The sequence below is a fragment of the Oncorhynchus kisutch genome, linkage group LG3 (genome assembly GCF_002021735.2).
Source record: "Oncorhynchus kisutch isolate 150728-3 linkage group LG3, Okis_V2, whole genome shotgun sequence".
NCBI lineage: Eukaryota > Metazoa > Chordata > Actinopteri > Salmoniformes > Salmonidae > Oncorhynchus > Oncorhynchus kisutch.
Window position 1 is genome coordinate 52245090 of NC_034176.2, and position 14443 is coordinate 52259532.

General features: G+C 43.7%; 1 protein-coding gene across 1 annotated transcript in view; it reads left to right on the forward strand.

Annotated features, from left to right (window-relative positions):
* LOC109872624 (protein kinase C-binding protein NELL1) overlaps window positions 1-14443 on the forward strand; it is a 424089-nt gene that overhangs the window by 162453 nt on the left and 247193 nt on the right. Inside the window, exon 9 of the mRNA XM_020463927.2 lies at window positions 3049-3151. Coding sequence (XP_020319516.1) covers window positions 3049-3151 — 103 coding nt within the window. The remainder of the gene's footprint in view (window positions 1-3048; window positions 3152-14443) is intronic.

Sequence of the window (14443 nt, forward strand, 5' to 3'; positions counted from 1 at the left end):
GTTGCATATCCCAGAACCAATGTATTTCTGTGAGCAGGGGTTGTGAGAAAGCTTTCACTGTTGTGCAAATGAGGGATATACATTTTATAATGATTTATATTATTTATTTATTGTCCTATCATGGGGAACTACATTTAAAAAATATATATATATATATATGTACACCTAATGTATTTATTTATGGTCCTATATTGATGGAACGGTCCACAGCCCTATACCCTAGACACCCACCTGAATGACCCAGATACTAAGGAGAAGTCCCTATCTGTTTTATGGGCCTCCTGTAAGAGGCCTGTATCCAGACAAAATGTGGTCAGAGACTTTCTAGAGTAGCACCGCCCCCTCAAGATTCTGAGCCTGCTTGGCAGGGATGATCCTGCAAAGCCAAAGCACCCTGATGGGAGAGCATAATATACAAGGAAATTCTCAATGCTGCTAATGAGAACCTTGACGACCTTGTACCTATAGATAGATGACCTGGAGCCAGTGGGTTTGGAGACAGATATGTAGTGAGGGCCAGCCAACGAGAGCATGCAGGTCGCAGTGGTGGGTAGTATATGGGGCTTTGGTGACAAAACGGATGGCACTGTGATAGACTACATCCCGTTTGCTGACATCGCCGAAGTCAAGGATTGGTAGGATAGTCAGTTTTACGAGGGTATCTCGTAAAACTGGCAGCATGGGTGAAGGAGGCTTTGTTGCAAAATATGAAGCCGATTCTAGATTTAATTTTGGATTGGAAATGCTTAATGTGAGTCTGGAAGGAGAGTTTACACTCTAACCAGACAACAAGGTATTTGTAGTTGTCCACATATTCTAGGTCAGAACCATCCAAAGTAGTGATGCTAGTTGGGCGGGAGGGTGCGGGCAACAATCGGTTGAAGAGCATGCACTTAGTTTTAGAAGCATTTAAAGAGCAGTTGGAGGCCACGTAAGGAGTGTTGTATGGCACTGAAGCTTGTTTGGAGTTTTGTTAGCACAGTGTCCAAAGTTGGGCTAGATGTATACAGAATGGTGTTGTCTGTGTAGAGGTGGATCAGAGAATCACCAGCAGCAAGCGCGGCATCATTGATATATACAGAGAAAAGAGTCGGCCCGAGAATTAAACCCTGTGGTACCCCCATGGAGACTGCCAGAGGTCCGGACAACAGGCCCTCCGATTTGACACACTGAACTCTATCTGAGAAGTAGCTGGTGAACCAGGTGAGGCAGTCATTTAAGAAGCCAAGGCTCTTGAGTCTGCCGATAAGAATGCGGTGATTGACAGAGTCGAAAGCTTTGGCCAGGTCGATGAAGACGGCTGCACAGAACTGTTTGTTATCGATGGCGGTTATGATATCGTTTAGGACCTTGAGCGTGGCTGAGGTGCTCCCATGACCAGCTCAGAAACCAGATTGCATAGTGGAGTTATGGTGGGATTCAAAATGGTTGGTGACCTGTTTATTAACTTGGCTTTCGAAGATTTTAGAAAGGCAGGGCAGGATGGATATTGGTCTGTAACAGTTTATGTCTAGAGTGTCTCCCCCTTTGAAGAGGTGGATGACCGTGGCAGCTTTCCAATCTTTGGGGACCTCAGACAATAAGAAAGAGTTTGAATAGGCTAATAATAGGGGTTGCTAGCTAAGGCTAGCTAAGGCATATTGAGCAGGGCTGGAGGCTCTACATTGAAATAAGACAAAAATCACTAAAACAGCAATAGGCATATTGACATGAGGGAGAGGCATGTGTAGCGGGTGATCATAGGGTCCAGTGAGTAGCTAGGCAAGCTGAAGGCACTGCGATTCAGACAGCTAGCAGGCCTGGGTTAACAGACAAGCAGATGGGTCTCAGGGGGACGTTGCAACGGGAGAGCCTGTTGAAACCCCCTCGGACGGTTACGTCGGTAGACCAGTCATGATGGATCGGCGGGGCTCCGTGTCGGCAGCAAAGGGTCCAGGCCAAATGGCAAAAGAGGTATTGAAGCCCAATAATTGTCTGATGGATATGAATTTGTCAACTCTACAAGAAACGCTAGACTCTATTATTATGGTGGGGGATTTTAATATGGAAATCACACTACAAACAATCACCCTCACGCATTTAAGGAAGTCATGAATGTCATGGATATATTGGAATTAGTGGATATATGGTTGCTTTAAATACCCTGACCTTGTGAGATATACTTGGTCAGGCTTAATCAAGCTAGTCGTCTTGATTACTTTCTTATGTCATTCTCTTTGGTACCAAAAGTTTAAAAAGTGTTGATAGGGGACAGAACGCGGTCGGATCATCACATAATTGGCATATATATTACTCTTACAGAATTTCCACATGGATGTTGGAAATGTAATCAAAGCCTAGTGGATGATAAGTTGTTTATAACTAGGACAGAAGAATTTATAACTTTATAACTTTTCAGACATAACATAGGTTCAGCAGATCCACTTATTGTTTGGGACACCTTTAAATGTGCCTTTAGAAGGCCATGCAATTCAGTACTCATCTATAAAACAAAACAATTTAGATCAAAAGAGTCCATATTAACAAAGTAAATTAAAGGACTAACAGTACAATTAGATAGCAATAAAAACTGTACCATAGAGGCACAGAATAAGTCAGAGGAAAAACAAAACGAAATGGAGGAATTTACTCAAGAAAGATCCAGTGTAATATGGACGAAAATGAGAAGTATAGCGTAATAATTCATATTTGCCTATTCTTTATTATTATTTGTTATAAATGCTGTTAATATGAATATCACGATCATTATTATTGCTTAATTACATATAGTCTAGTATTTTCCTGTCCTTAACCATCATAGATTACCACCATGTCTTCCTGCTATGAGTCTAATACAGAGTCCGGTTTCTATGATTGAGTTTGATGGATTGATTATGTGATTTGCACAGATAACAGATAAGTGAGGACTGATAAAGGAGGACATGATTTTTGAACGCAGTATGTTTGTCTCTATGTTTTACACTTGTCTTGTTGGCAGTGCCACAGACACACACACACACACACTGGGATGTTATCTGTGTGTTTTAGGGTAATATCTTTTCTCTACAGAACGGAGTAGTGGAGTGTCGCAGGATATTCTGTCCCCCAGCCAACTGCTCAGAGGACTCTCTCTCCGTGCATGTGGAGGGCACCTGCTGCAAGAAATGCCGACGTGAGTACCGTCATCAATCCTCGACCACAGAGTGAGGAGACAATGTGCTGGAGGACGGCACTCACATGGGTCTAGGACCAGGCTGTGTATCGTCTGAAAATAGGGACAGTGTATTATTGTTATTATTGTATATTAGTGTATTATATTATTGTATATTATTGTGTGTTAGAGTTATTATTGTTTTAGAGTGTGGCACACCTTCAGAAAAAAAGTTTTCATTTGTTCTTAAAGGGTTACAAACGCTTGTAACGGGTTGGTACTCTGTACGGTACTATCTTTGTACCTTTAGTTATAGGTACAGTGCCTTCAGAAAGTATTCATATCCCTTGACTTATTTCACATTTTGTTGTGTTACAGCCTGAATTCAAAATGGATTAAATTGATGTTTTGTCTACACCCATCTACACACAATACCCCATAATGACCAAGTGAAAACATGTTTTTAGAATTTTTTGCTAATTTATTGAAAATGAAATACAGAAGTATCTAATTTATTACCCTGAGTAAAGACATGTTAGAATCACATTTGGCAGCAATTACAGCCGTAGGTTTTTCTGGTAAGTCTCTAAGAGCTTTGCACACCTGGATTGTATAAAAAAAAGAAACGGCCCATTTTCAGGACCCTGTCTTTCAAAGATAAGTTGTAAAAATCCAGATAACTTCACAGATCTTCATTGTAAAGTTAAACCATGCTTGTTCAATGAACCATAAACAACTAATGAACATGCACCTGTACAATGGTCATCAAGACACTAAAAGCTTACAGACGGTAGGCAATTAAGGTCACAGTTATGAAAACTTAGGACACTAAAGAGGCCTTTCCACTGACTCTGAAAAACATCAAAAGAAAGATGCCCAGGGTCCCTGCTCATCTGCGTGAACGTGCCTTAGGCATACTGCAAGGAAGCATGAGAACTGCAGATATGGCCAGGGCAATAAATCGCAATGTCCGTACTGTGAGATGCCTAAGACAGCACTACAGGGAGACAGGATGGACAGCTGATCTTCCTCGCAGTGGCAGACCACGTGTAACAATACCTCACCCCTGAGGGACAGGTACAGGATGGCAACAACAACTTCCCGAGTTACACCAGGAACGCACAATCCCTCCATCAGTGCTCAGACTGTCCCCAATAGGCTGAGAGAGGCTGGACTGAGGGCTTGTAGGCTTGTTGTAAGAAAGGTCTTCACCAGACATCACCGGCAACAACATCGCCTATGGGCACTAACCCACTGTCACTGGACCAGACAGGAATGTCAAAAAGTGCTCTTTACTGACGAGTCGCGGTTTTGTCTCACCAGGGGTGATGGTCGATTCACGTTTATCGTCGAAGGAATGAGCATTACACCGAGGCCTATACCCTGGTGTGGGATCAATTTGGAGGTGGAGGGTCTGTCATGGTCTGGGATGGTGTGTCACTGCATAATTGGACTGAGCTTGTTGCCATTGCAGGCAATCTCAAAGCTGTGCGTTACAGGGAGACATCCTCCCTCATGTGGTGCCCTTCCTGCAGGTTCATCCTGACATGACCCTCCAGCATGACAATGCCACCAGCCGTACTGCGAAGAGCGAAGAGCGCGGATCTCAATCCCTTTGAGCACGTCTGGGACCTGTTGAATCGGAGGGTGAGGGTCATTCCCCCCAGAAATTTCTGGGAACTTGCAGGTGCCTTGGTGAAAGAGTGGGGTAACATCTCACTGCAAGAACTGGCAAATCTGGTGCAGTCCATGAGGAGGAGATGCACTTAAGTACTTAATGCAGTACTTAATGCATTGTTACTTTTGATTTTGACCCCCCCTTTGTTCAGGGACACATTATTCAATTTCTGATAGTCACATGTCTGTGGACCTTGTTCAGTTTATGTCTCAGTTGTTGAATCTTGTTATGTTCATACAAATATTTACACCATGTTAAGTGTGCTGAAAATAAATGCAGTTTGAAGAGTTTGTGTACATTAATCTTGAACAAATTCTTCAAGCTCTTTCAAAGTGAGAGGTTTTTCAATGCCTCAAAAAGAAAGGCACAGATTGGTAGATGTGTAAAACATTGAAAAGGCAGAACACTGAATATCCTTTTGAGCATGGTGAAGTTATTAATTACACTTTGGATGGTGTATCAATACACCCAGTCACTACAAAGATACAGGCATCCTTCCTTACTCAGTTGCTGGAGAGGAAGGAAACTGCCCAGAGATAAAAACATAAACAAGGCACATAAAGATGCACTACGCAGAAATCGCTCCGGCCATTTCCTGGTTGCTAAAATTATAATAGTTCGCCTAATTTCAATTTATGTGACTAAAGAAGGAAGTATGGTGTGGAGAATCATTGTACCATCTAAAACGCTGGGAAATATATTTTCCATAACCAAAAATATTGTATTTTCAGCTGTTTGTAGTTGGTGTAAAATAAAACAGAAAATAAAAGACACAAAATCAAAACTTAAAAACGGGAAACATAGAAATAGTGAAAAATAACAAATTATTCTTACACTTGCTTTCAATGTGATTTCTATGTGAATTTTGTCAGGTCGCCCAAAAAGTTACATATTGCAGCTTTAAGTAATACGGCAAAAAATGTGTCGAATAAAAAGCGTTATATTTGGGGCAAATCCAACACATCACATCACTGAGTACCATTCTTCACATTTTGGTTGTAGTTGCATCATGTTAAGGGTGTACTTGTCATCGGCAAGAACTACAGAGTTTTTAAAAATCTAAATAAAGCACAAGCAAAATCCTAGAGACGAACCTGGTTTAGTTTACTTTCCAACAGACACTGGGAGAAGAATTCACCTTTCAGCAGGACAAGGCCAAATCTACCCTGCAGTTGCTTACCAAGATGACATTGAATGTTCCCGAGTGGCCTACAGTTTTGACTTAAATCGATTTGAAAATCTATAGGATAACTTGAAAATGGCTGTCTAGCAATGATCAACAATTAAATGAAAGAGCTTGAATAATTTAAAAAAGAATAATGGGCAAATGTTCTACAATCCAGGTGTGCAAAGCTCCTACAGCCCTATCCCGACATCAGAATGTATGCCTTTCCTACACACACCTTTCCTACTCACTTCTCAGTATTTGGTATACAGACTTACCTAATTAATTTGCGTAATGCGCTCTGCTTTGGCCAACAGATTTTCTCATGGCGTTTTCATTCAATAGGGTTTTAAGTACATTTATCTTAAGGCATCCCTTTAAATATGGTACAACTTTGATTAGAATTTTGGTGACAAACTCAAATAAAATGTTATTGGTCACATACACATGGTTATCTGATGTTATTGCGAGTGTAGTGAAATGCTTATGCTTCTCGATCTGACAGTGCAGCAGTATATAACAGGTAATGTCAAACAAGTCCACAACAAAACCTAATATCTAACAAATTCCCCAAAAAGACCTAATACACACAATCTAGTAAAGGAATGGGATAAGTATATATATATGTGTAAAATATATGGATGAGCAATGACAGAGAGGCTAGGCTGCAATAAATAGTAAATCATAGATAGTGAAGGATACAGTACACAATATATATATATAGTTAACGTCAGAAGTTTACATACACCTTAGCCAAATACATTTAAACAGTTTTTCACAATTCCTGACATTTATTCCTAGTAAAAATTGCCTGTCTTTGTCAGTTAGGATCACCACATTATTTTAAGAATGTGAAATGTCAGAATAATAGTAGAGAGAAAGATTTTTTTCAGCTTTTATTTATTTCATCACATTCCCAGTGGGTCAAAGGTTTGCATACACTCAATTAGTATTTGGTAGCATTGCCTTTAAATTGTTTAACTTGGGTCAAATGTGTCGGGTAGCCTTCCACAAGCTTCCCACAATAAGTTGGGTGAATTTTGGCCCATTCCTCCTGACAGAGATGTTTTAACTGAGTCAGGTTTGTAACAACTCCTTGCTCGCACACACTTTTTCAGTTCTGCCCACAAAAAGTCTATGGGATTGAGGTCAGGGCTTTGTGATGGCCACTCCAATACCTTGACTTTGTTGTCCTTAATCCATTTTGCCACAACTTTGTAAGTATGCTTGAGGTCATTGTCTATCTGGAAGAACCATTTGCAACCAAGCTTTAACCTCCTGACTGATGTCTTGAGATGTTGCTTCAATATATCCACATAATTTTCCTTTCTCATTATGCCATTTATTTTGTGAAGTGCGCCAGGCCCTCGTGCGGCAAAACACCCCCACAACATGATGCTGCTACCTCTGTGCTTCACGGTTGGGATGGTATTCTTCGGCTTGCAAGCCTCCCCCTTTTTCCTCCAAACATAAAGATGGTCATTATGGCCAAATAGTTCTATTTTTGTTTCATCAGACCAGAGGACATTTCTCCAAAACGTACAATCTTTGTCCCCATGTGCAGTTGCAAACCATAGTCTGGCTATTTTATGGCGGTTTTGGAGCAGTGGTTCTTCCTTGCTGAGCGGCCTTTCAGGTTATGTCGATGTAGGACTTGTTTTACTGTATTGAACAGGGCTAGACGCTCTACGGTGAAATAAGGCAATAATCACGAACCAAAACAGCAATGGACAAGGCATATTGACATTAGGGTGAGGCATGCATAGCCGAGTGATCATAGGGGTTGAGTGAATAGTTCGGCGGGCTGGAGACACCGCGATTCAGACAGCTAGCGGGCCGGGGCATGCAAGCTAGCAGATGGGCCTTAGAGGGACATCACAACAGAAGAAGTCTGTTGTAGCCCCCTTGTGCTGTTACATCGGTAGTCCAGTCGTGATGGAATCAGCGGGGCTCCGTCTCGGCAGTAGAAGGTGTCCAGGCCAATTGGCAAAATAGGTATTGTTTCCCAAGGAGTGTCTGATTAAGCCCAAGGAGCTATTAATTACACCATCCACAGTGTAATTAATAAATTCACAGTGCTTAAAGGGATATATTTAGTGTCTGCTATTTTTATTTTTAACCATCTATTGTTTCCTTTTTTTGAGCTCCCGAGTGGCGCAGCGGTTTAAGACTCTAAAGACATCCTAGTTCAAATCCAGGCTGTATCACAACTGGCTGTGATTGGGAGACCCATAGGGTGGCGCACAATTGGCCCAGTGTTGTCTTTGTTCTAAACTGGCTTGCCTAGTTAAATAAAGGTTCACTTTTTAAAAATTACAAAAAATAATAAATAAATAGCGAGACATTGGAAAACACCCCTTGTCTTCGTGATTGAAATTCACTGCTCGACTGAGAGACCTTGCAGATAATTGTATGTTGTTATTGCACACAGAGTGAATCCATGGAACTGATTATGTGACTTGTTAAGCACATTCTTACTTCTGATTTTTCTTTCATAATTATATTTTGACATACTGGTGGCCGGTGACACAAAATCTCAATTTAATCCATTTTAAATTCAGGCTGTAAAACAGCACAATGTGGAAAACTCAAGCGGTATGAATACTTTCTGAAGGCACTGCACATAATTGTACCCAAGTTCATACATCAGATAGTACCTTTCTCCCTAAAGCTGGCTTTTAGAAAAGGTACATTTGGCCTTTATAGTGAACCACCAACATGACAAAACCATGTGTTCCTTGAAAGTGGGATAATCATACCTCTAACAAAGGCCACATAAACTGGTAAACACTTCCTCTCACGGATGGCCTAAAACAGTCAACTGAAAATCTCGGCCCCACAAAGCCACGCCTCCAATATAATTTCCAGGTGTGCCTTGCCTTTTCGAGTGAATTGTAGAGTTACAACCTATGACTCTATTTGTTAGTGACAGAGACATGGTTGTAGTATACATTCATTTTCAGTGCTGTGGCCTTCACCAAGTGTGTTCCTACGTGAATGTTACCATTAAAATTAAACTCTTTATGACTTTATATACAGGCCATTTGGAAAGTATTCAGACCCCGTCCATCTTTCCACATTTTCTTACATTACACATATTGGTACCCTTTGAGATGAGACTCGAAATTGAGCTCAGGTGCATGCTGTTTCCACTGATCTTCATTGAGATGTTTCTACAACTTATTTGGAGTCCACATATGGGAATATCAATTGATTGGAAATGATTTGGAAAGGCATACACCTTTTTATATAATATCCCACAGTTGACAGTGCATGTCAGAGCGAAAACCAAGCCATGAGGTCGAAGGAATTGTCCGTAGAGCTTTGAGACAAGATTGTGTCGAGCCACAGATCTGGGGAAGGGTACCAAAAAATGTCTGCAGCATTGAAGGTCGCCAAGAACACAGTGGCCTCCATCATTCTTAAATGGAAGAAGTTTGAAACCACCAAGACTCTTCCTAGAGCTGGCCGCCCAGCCAAACTGAGCAATCGAGGGAGAAGGGCCTTGATCATGGAGGTGACCAAGAACCCGATGGTCACTCTGACAGAGTTCCAGAGTACTTCTGTGGAAATGGGAGAACCTTCCAGAAGGACAACCATCTCAACCAACCGACCTGTTTTAGCATGCTGGGAAATATGATAATGATTATGGTACAGATTAGCCTTTCTAGGATACCAGTAACAAAGCCATTAGTTCCTTTTATTTGGCAATAATTGATCAGTGTACCTTATGGTGGGTACACATATTTACCTTTTCTCAATACATTGCTTTTCTGATAAACAAAGGTACAGATCAGTACGATCAATAATTGAGGGTACACAAAATATGTTTGTGCCCAGGGAAACAGGAATGTTCCTTACCTGTATGTTGAGAGTGAGTGTGATGATTATACCTCAGGGAACAATAGCGTACCTTTATTTCTAAGATTGCAGGGCTACTGTGATACTGAACACAATCAACTGGGCTAGTAGACACAAACTGCCTCACTCTCTATTTATGTTCATTTGCTTAAGGGATATGCAGAAATGTCTCATCTTTTGCATTCTTAATGGGATGTTTATTTCCCCCCCAACTTCACTCACTCACATTTGCCTTTTTTTTTCCTCCACAGAATTAAAAATGTAGGACATTTGAACCTCAAACACTTTTTTTGTAGCCAGCTCTAAAGTATTTCAGTACCCTTTGCACTGTGAATTACCATGGAAAGACAGTGAATCATCTGAACAATAAATATCATCTGAACGTCACATATTCCTTGCTAATGTAACGGCGTTCTTCGTTTGTTGAAAGAGAGGACCGAAATGCAGTGTGGTGGTTACTCATGTTCTTTAATGAATGAATGACGATACATGAAATAACTATTAAATACGAAAACAACAAACGGAACGTGAAACCTAATACAGCCTATCTGGTGAACACTACACAAAGACAGGAACAATCACCCACAAAATACAAAGTGAAACTCAGGCTACCTAAATACGGTTCCCAATCAGAGACCACGAGAATCACCTGACTCTGATTGAGAACTGCCTCAGGCAGCCAAGCCTATGCTAGACACACCCCTAATCAGCCACAATCCCAATGCCTACAAAAACCCCAATACGACAACACAGTAACCCATGTCACACCCTGGCCTGAACAAATAATTAAAGAAAACACAAAATACTAAGACCAAGGCGTGACAGAACCCCCCCCCCCCCCAAGGTGCGGAATCCCGGACGCACCTCAAAACCATAGGGAGGGTCCGGGTGGGCGTCTGTCCATGGTGGCGGCTCCGGCTCGGGACGTGGACCCCACTCCATAAATGTCAATGTTCCTCCCCTTCACGTCCTGGGATAATCCACCCTCGCCGCCGACCATGGCCTAATATTCCCAGAGTCCAGAACCCCACTGGACTGAGGGGCAGCTCGTGACTGAGGGGCAGCTCGGGACTGAGGCAGCTCGGGACTGAGGGGAAGCTCGGGACCGAGGGGCAGCTCGGGACCGAGGGGCAGCTCGGGACCGAGGGGTAGCTCGGGACCGAGGGGCAGCCCGGAACTGAGGGGCAGCCCGGAACTGAGGGGAAGCCCAGTACTGAGGGGAAGCCCAGTACTGAGAGGAAGCCCAGTACTGAGAGGAAACCCAGTACTGAGATGAAGCTGAGGTAGGTAGTAGGCTCCGGTAGATCCTGGCTGGCTGGCGGATCTGGAAGATTCAGGTTGACTAGCAGATCTGGAAGATTCTGGTTGACTAGCAGATCTGGAAGATTCTGGTAGACTGGCGGATCTAGCTGCTCTATGCAGACTGACAGCTCTGACTGCTCCATGCAGGCTGACAGCTCCTTGCAGACTGGCAGCTCTTTGCCGACTGGCACCTCTGGCTGCTTCATGCAGACTGACAGCTCTGACTGCTCCATGCAGGCTGACAGCACCCTGCAGACTGGCAGCTCCTTGCAGACTGACAGCTCCTTGCAGACTGACAGCTCCCTGCAGACTGGCAGCTCCTTGCAGACTGACAGATCTGACTGCTCCATGCAGGCTGACAGCTCCTTGCAGACTGACAGCTCTTTGCAGACTGACATCTCTGGCTGCTTCATGCAGACTGACAGCTCTGACTGCTCCATGCAGGCTGACAGCACCCTGCAGACTGGCAGCTCCTTGCAGACTGACAGCTTCTTGCAGACTGACAGCTCTTTGCAGACTGACAGCTCTGGCTGCTTCATGCTTACTGACAGCTCCCTGCAGACTGGCAGCTCAGGCTGCTTCATGCAGACTGACAGCTCTGACTGCTCCATGCAGGCTGACAGCTCTGATTGCTCCATGCAGGCTGGCAGCACCTTGCAGACTGGCAGCTCCTTGCAGACTAGCAGCTCCTTGCAGACTGGCAGCTCCTTGCAGACTGACAGCACAGGCTGCTCCGAACAGGCAGGAGGCTCCGGCAGCGCTGTAGAGGAGGAAGGCTCTGATAGCGCTGAACAGGCGGGAGACTCCGACAGCGCAGGAGGGAAGGAAGGCTCTGATAGCGCTGAACAGACAGGAGACTCCGGTAGCGCAGGAGAGGAGAACGGATCCGGCTGCGCTAAACAGGCGGGAGACTCCGACAGCGCAGGAGTGAAGGAAGGCTCTGATAGCGCTGAACAGACAGGAGAGGCGCACTGTAGGCCTGATGCGTGGTGCTGGCACTGGTGATACTGGAGCGAGGACACGCACAGGAAGCCTGGTGCGGGGAGCTGCTACCGGAGGACTGGTGTGTGGATGTGGCACTGGATAGACCGGACCGTGCAGGCGCACTGGAGCTCTTGAGCACCGAGCCTGCCCAAGCTCGATGCCCACTCTAGCCCGGCCAATACGAAGGGCTGGTATGAACCGCACCGGGCTATGCACCCGCACTGGAAACACCGTGCGCTCCATAGCATAACACGGTGTCTGCCCGGTCTCTCTAGCCCACCGGAAAGCACAGGGAGTTTGCACAGGTCTCCTACCTGGCATAGCCATACTCCCTGTAAGCCCCCCCCCAATAATTTTTTGGGGTTGCTTTTCGGGCTTCCTTGCCAACCATGTTCCCTCGTATCGTCGGCTCCTATCTCCTGCTGCCTCTGCTTCCTCCTTGGGGAGGCGATATTCACCAGGCTGAGCCCAGGGTCCTCTTCCGTCTAATATCATCTCCCAAGACCAGAAGTCCTTATATCGCTGCTCCTCACGATTAACAGAGAGAGTTGGCTCAGGTCTGACTCCTGACTCTGCCACTCTCTCCCTGAGCCCCCCCCCCAATACATTTTTGGGGCTGCTTTTCGGTTTTCGCTCTGCGCCGCCGTGTCTTTCTTTTCGACTCCATTCGTCTATAGCCCTCCTCGCACTGCTCCAGCGAATCCCAGGCGGGCTCAGGCACTCTCTCTGGGTCGGCCGCCCACCTGTCTATTTCTTCCCACGTCGTATACTCAAAGCCTCTGCTGTCCATACCGTCCTCCCTTCGCTGCTGCCTGTTAACACGCTGCTCGGTCCGAGTGTGGTGGGTGATTCTGTAACGGCATTCCGTTTGTTGTTTTTGTATTTATAAGTTATTTCATGTATCGTCACTTTTTCCATTAAAGTCATGAGTAACCACTACGCTGCATTTCGGTCCGACTCTCTTTCAACAAACGAAGAACACCGTTACAGCTAATTAGTATATCAGATAGGGTTACAAAATTCCAGTAACTTTCCCAGAATTCCCAGGTTTTCTGGGAATTCAAATTGTATTAACCTGAAAGAGTCGCTGTATCTAGGTTAAGATTGACACGTTTAATATGTATCATTGGGTGGAACAAATTAATTTGGTCTTTATCCAAATGATCAACCTCGTAAAATGTTTGTTTGGCAATTTAACTTCCTTGTTAAATCGAATGAGACAATAACATACAATCAGTTGAGATTGGTTGGATATTAAAGTGTAACCAGTTGTAACAAATGTGAGAAGACATTGGGCCTCACAATGGCTTTTTTTCAAAATAATTATGGACATTTTTCACCACAAGGGGTCACTTACCCATGAAAGTTGAAACCACACGGGTATTAAACTTTAATTAACCTGAAAGCATCACTTTATCTAAGTTAAAGTGGAAATGTTTAAAATGTCTCATTTGTTGGAACAAATTATGGTCCTTATCTAAATGATCAACCTGGTAAAAGGTTTGTTTGGCAATTGAACTTCCTTGTTAAATTAAATGAGACATCAATATCAAATCAGTTGAGATTGGCTGGATATCATAAGTGCAACTAGTTTTTACAAATGTGAGAAGACAAATTTTTTTTTACCACAAGGGGTCACTTGCCCCTGAAAGTTGAACTCACAAGGGATTTCAGCAGAGGCGGGACTTCCATTGCCCAAGACACAGGGTGTCGCCCTGAAAGCTGAAATCACACGGGAATCCTGTGAAGGCGGGGTTTTACCGTGAACTAAGGAGAATGGCTGCTCTTTCTTTGTTAGCTTAGCATTGAATGCAGAACTAGCCATTATCCACAAAAATGTTACTTTCAAGCACAACAGGTCACTTTCAATTCGGGAACAGGGTTTACTAACGATGTCTCGTGTTCAACTTAATAGGTGTTTTTTCCAGTGATGTTACCGGAACACGTGATAAAAAAGAAATACTTGCTGTGGTCTACTCACGCTCCTGAAACGCGAGAGACAGAGATTATTTTGCTTTGGCCAAACAAATATTCTTATATTTCCATCATAGGCTGGCCCGTATGTCCTAAACCTAGAAATGTAATACCGTAATTCACCCTACACTGATCCTTACTCAGTATGCAAGACCGGAGAGGAATATTTCTAGTATCTTGTTCAAATGGAAAAACACACACCCAACAATTAATCCTGCTACAGCTCTGATGGTGTATAACGTAATCTGATACACAATTCATATAGACTGAATTCAACAGCAAGGCCTACTTTTGTCTTAGATTCCTTGTACGGGGGGCTCCAATATGTCGTGACTTTCATTAATGTGAT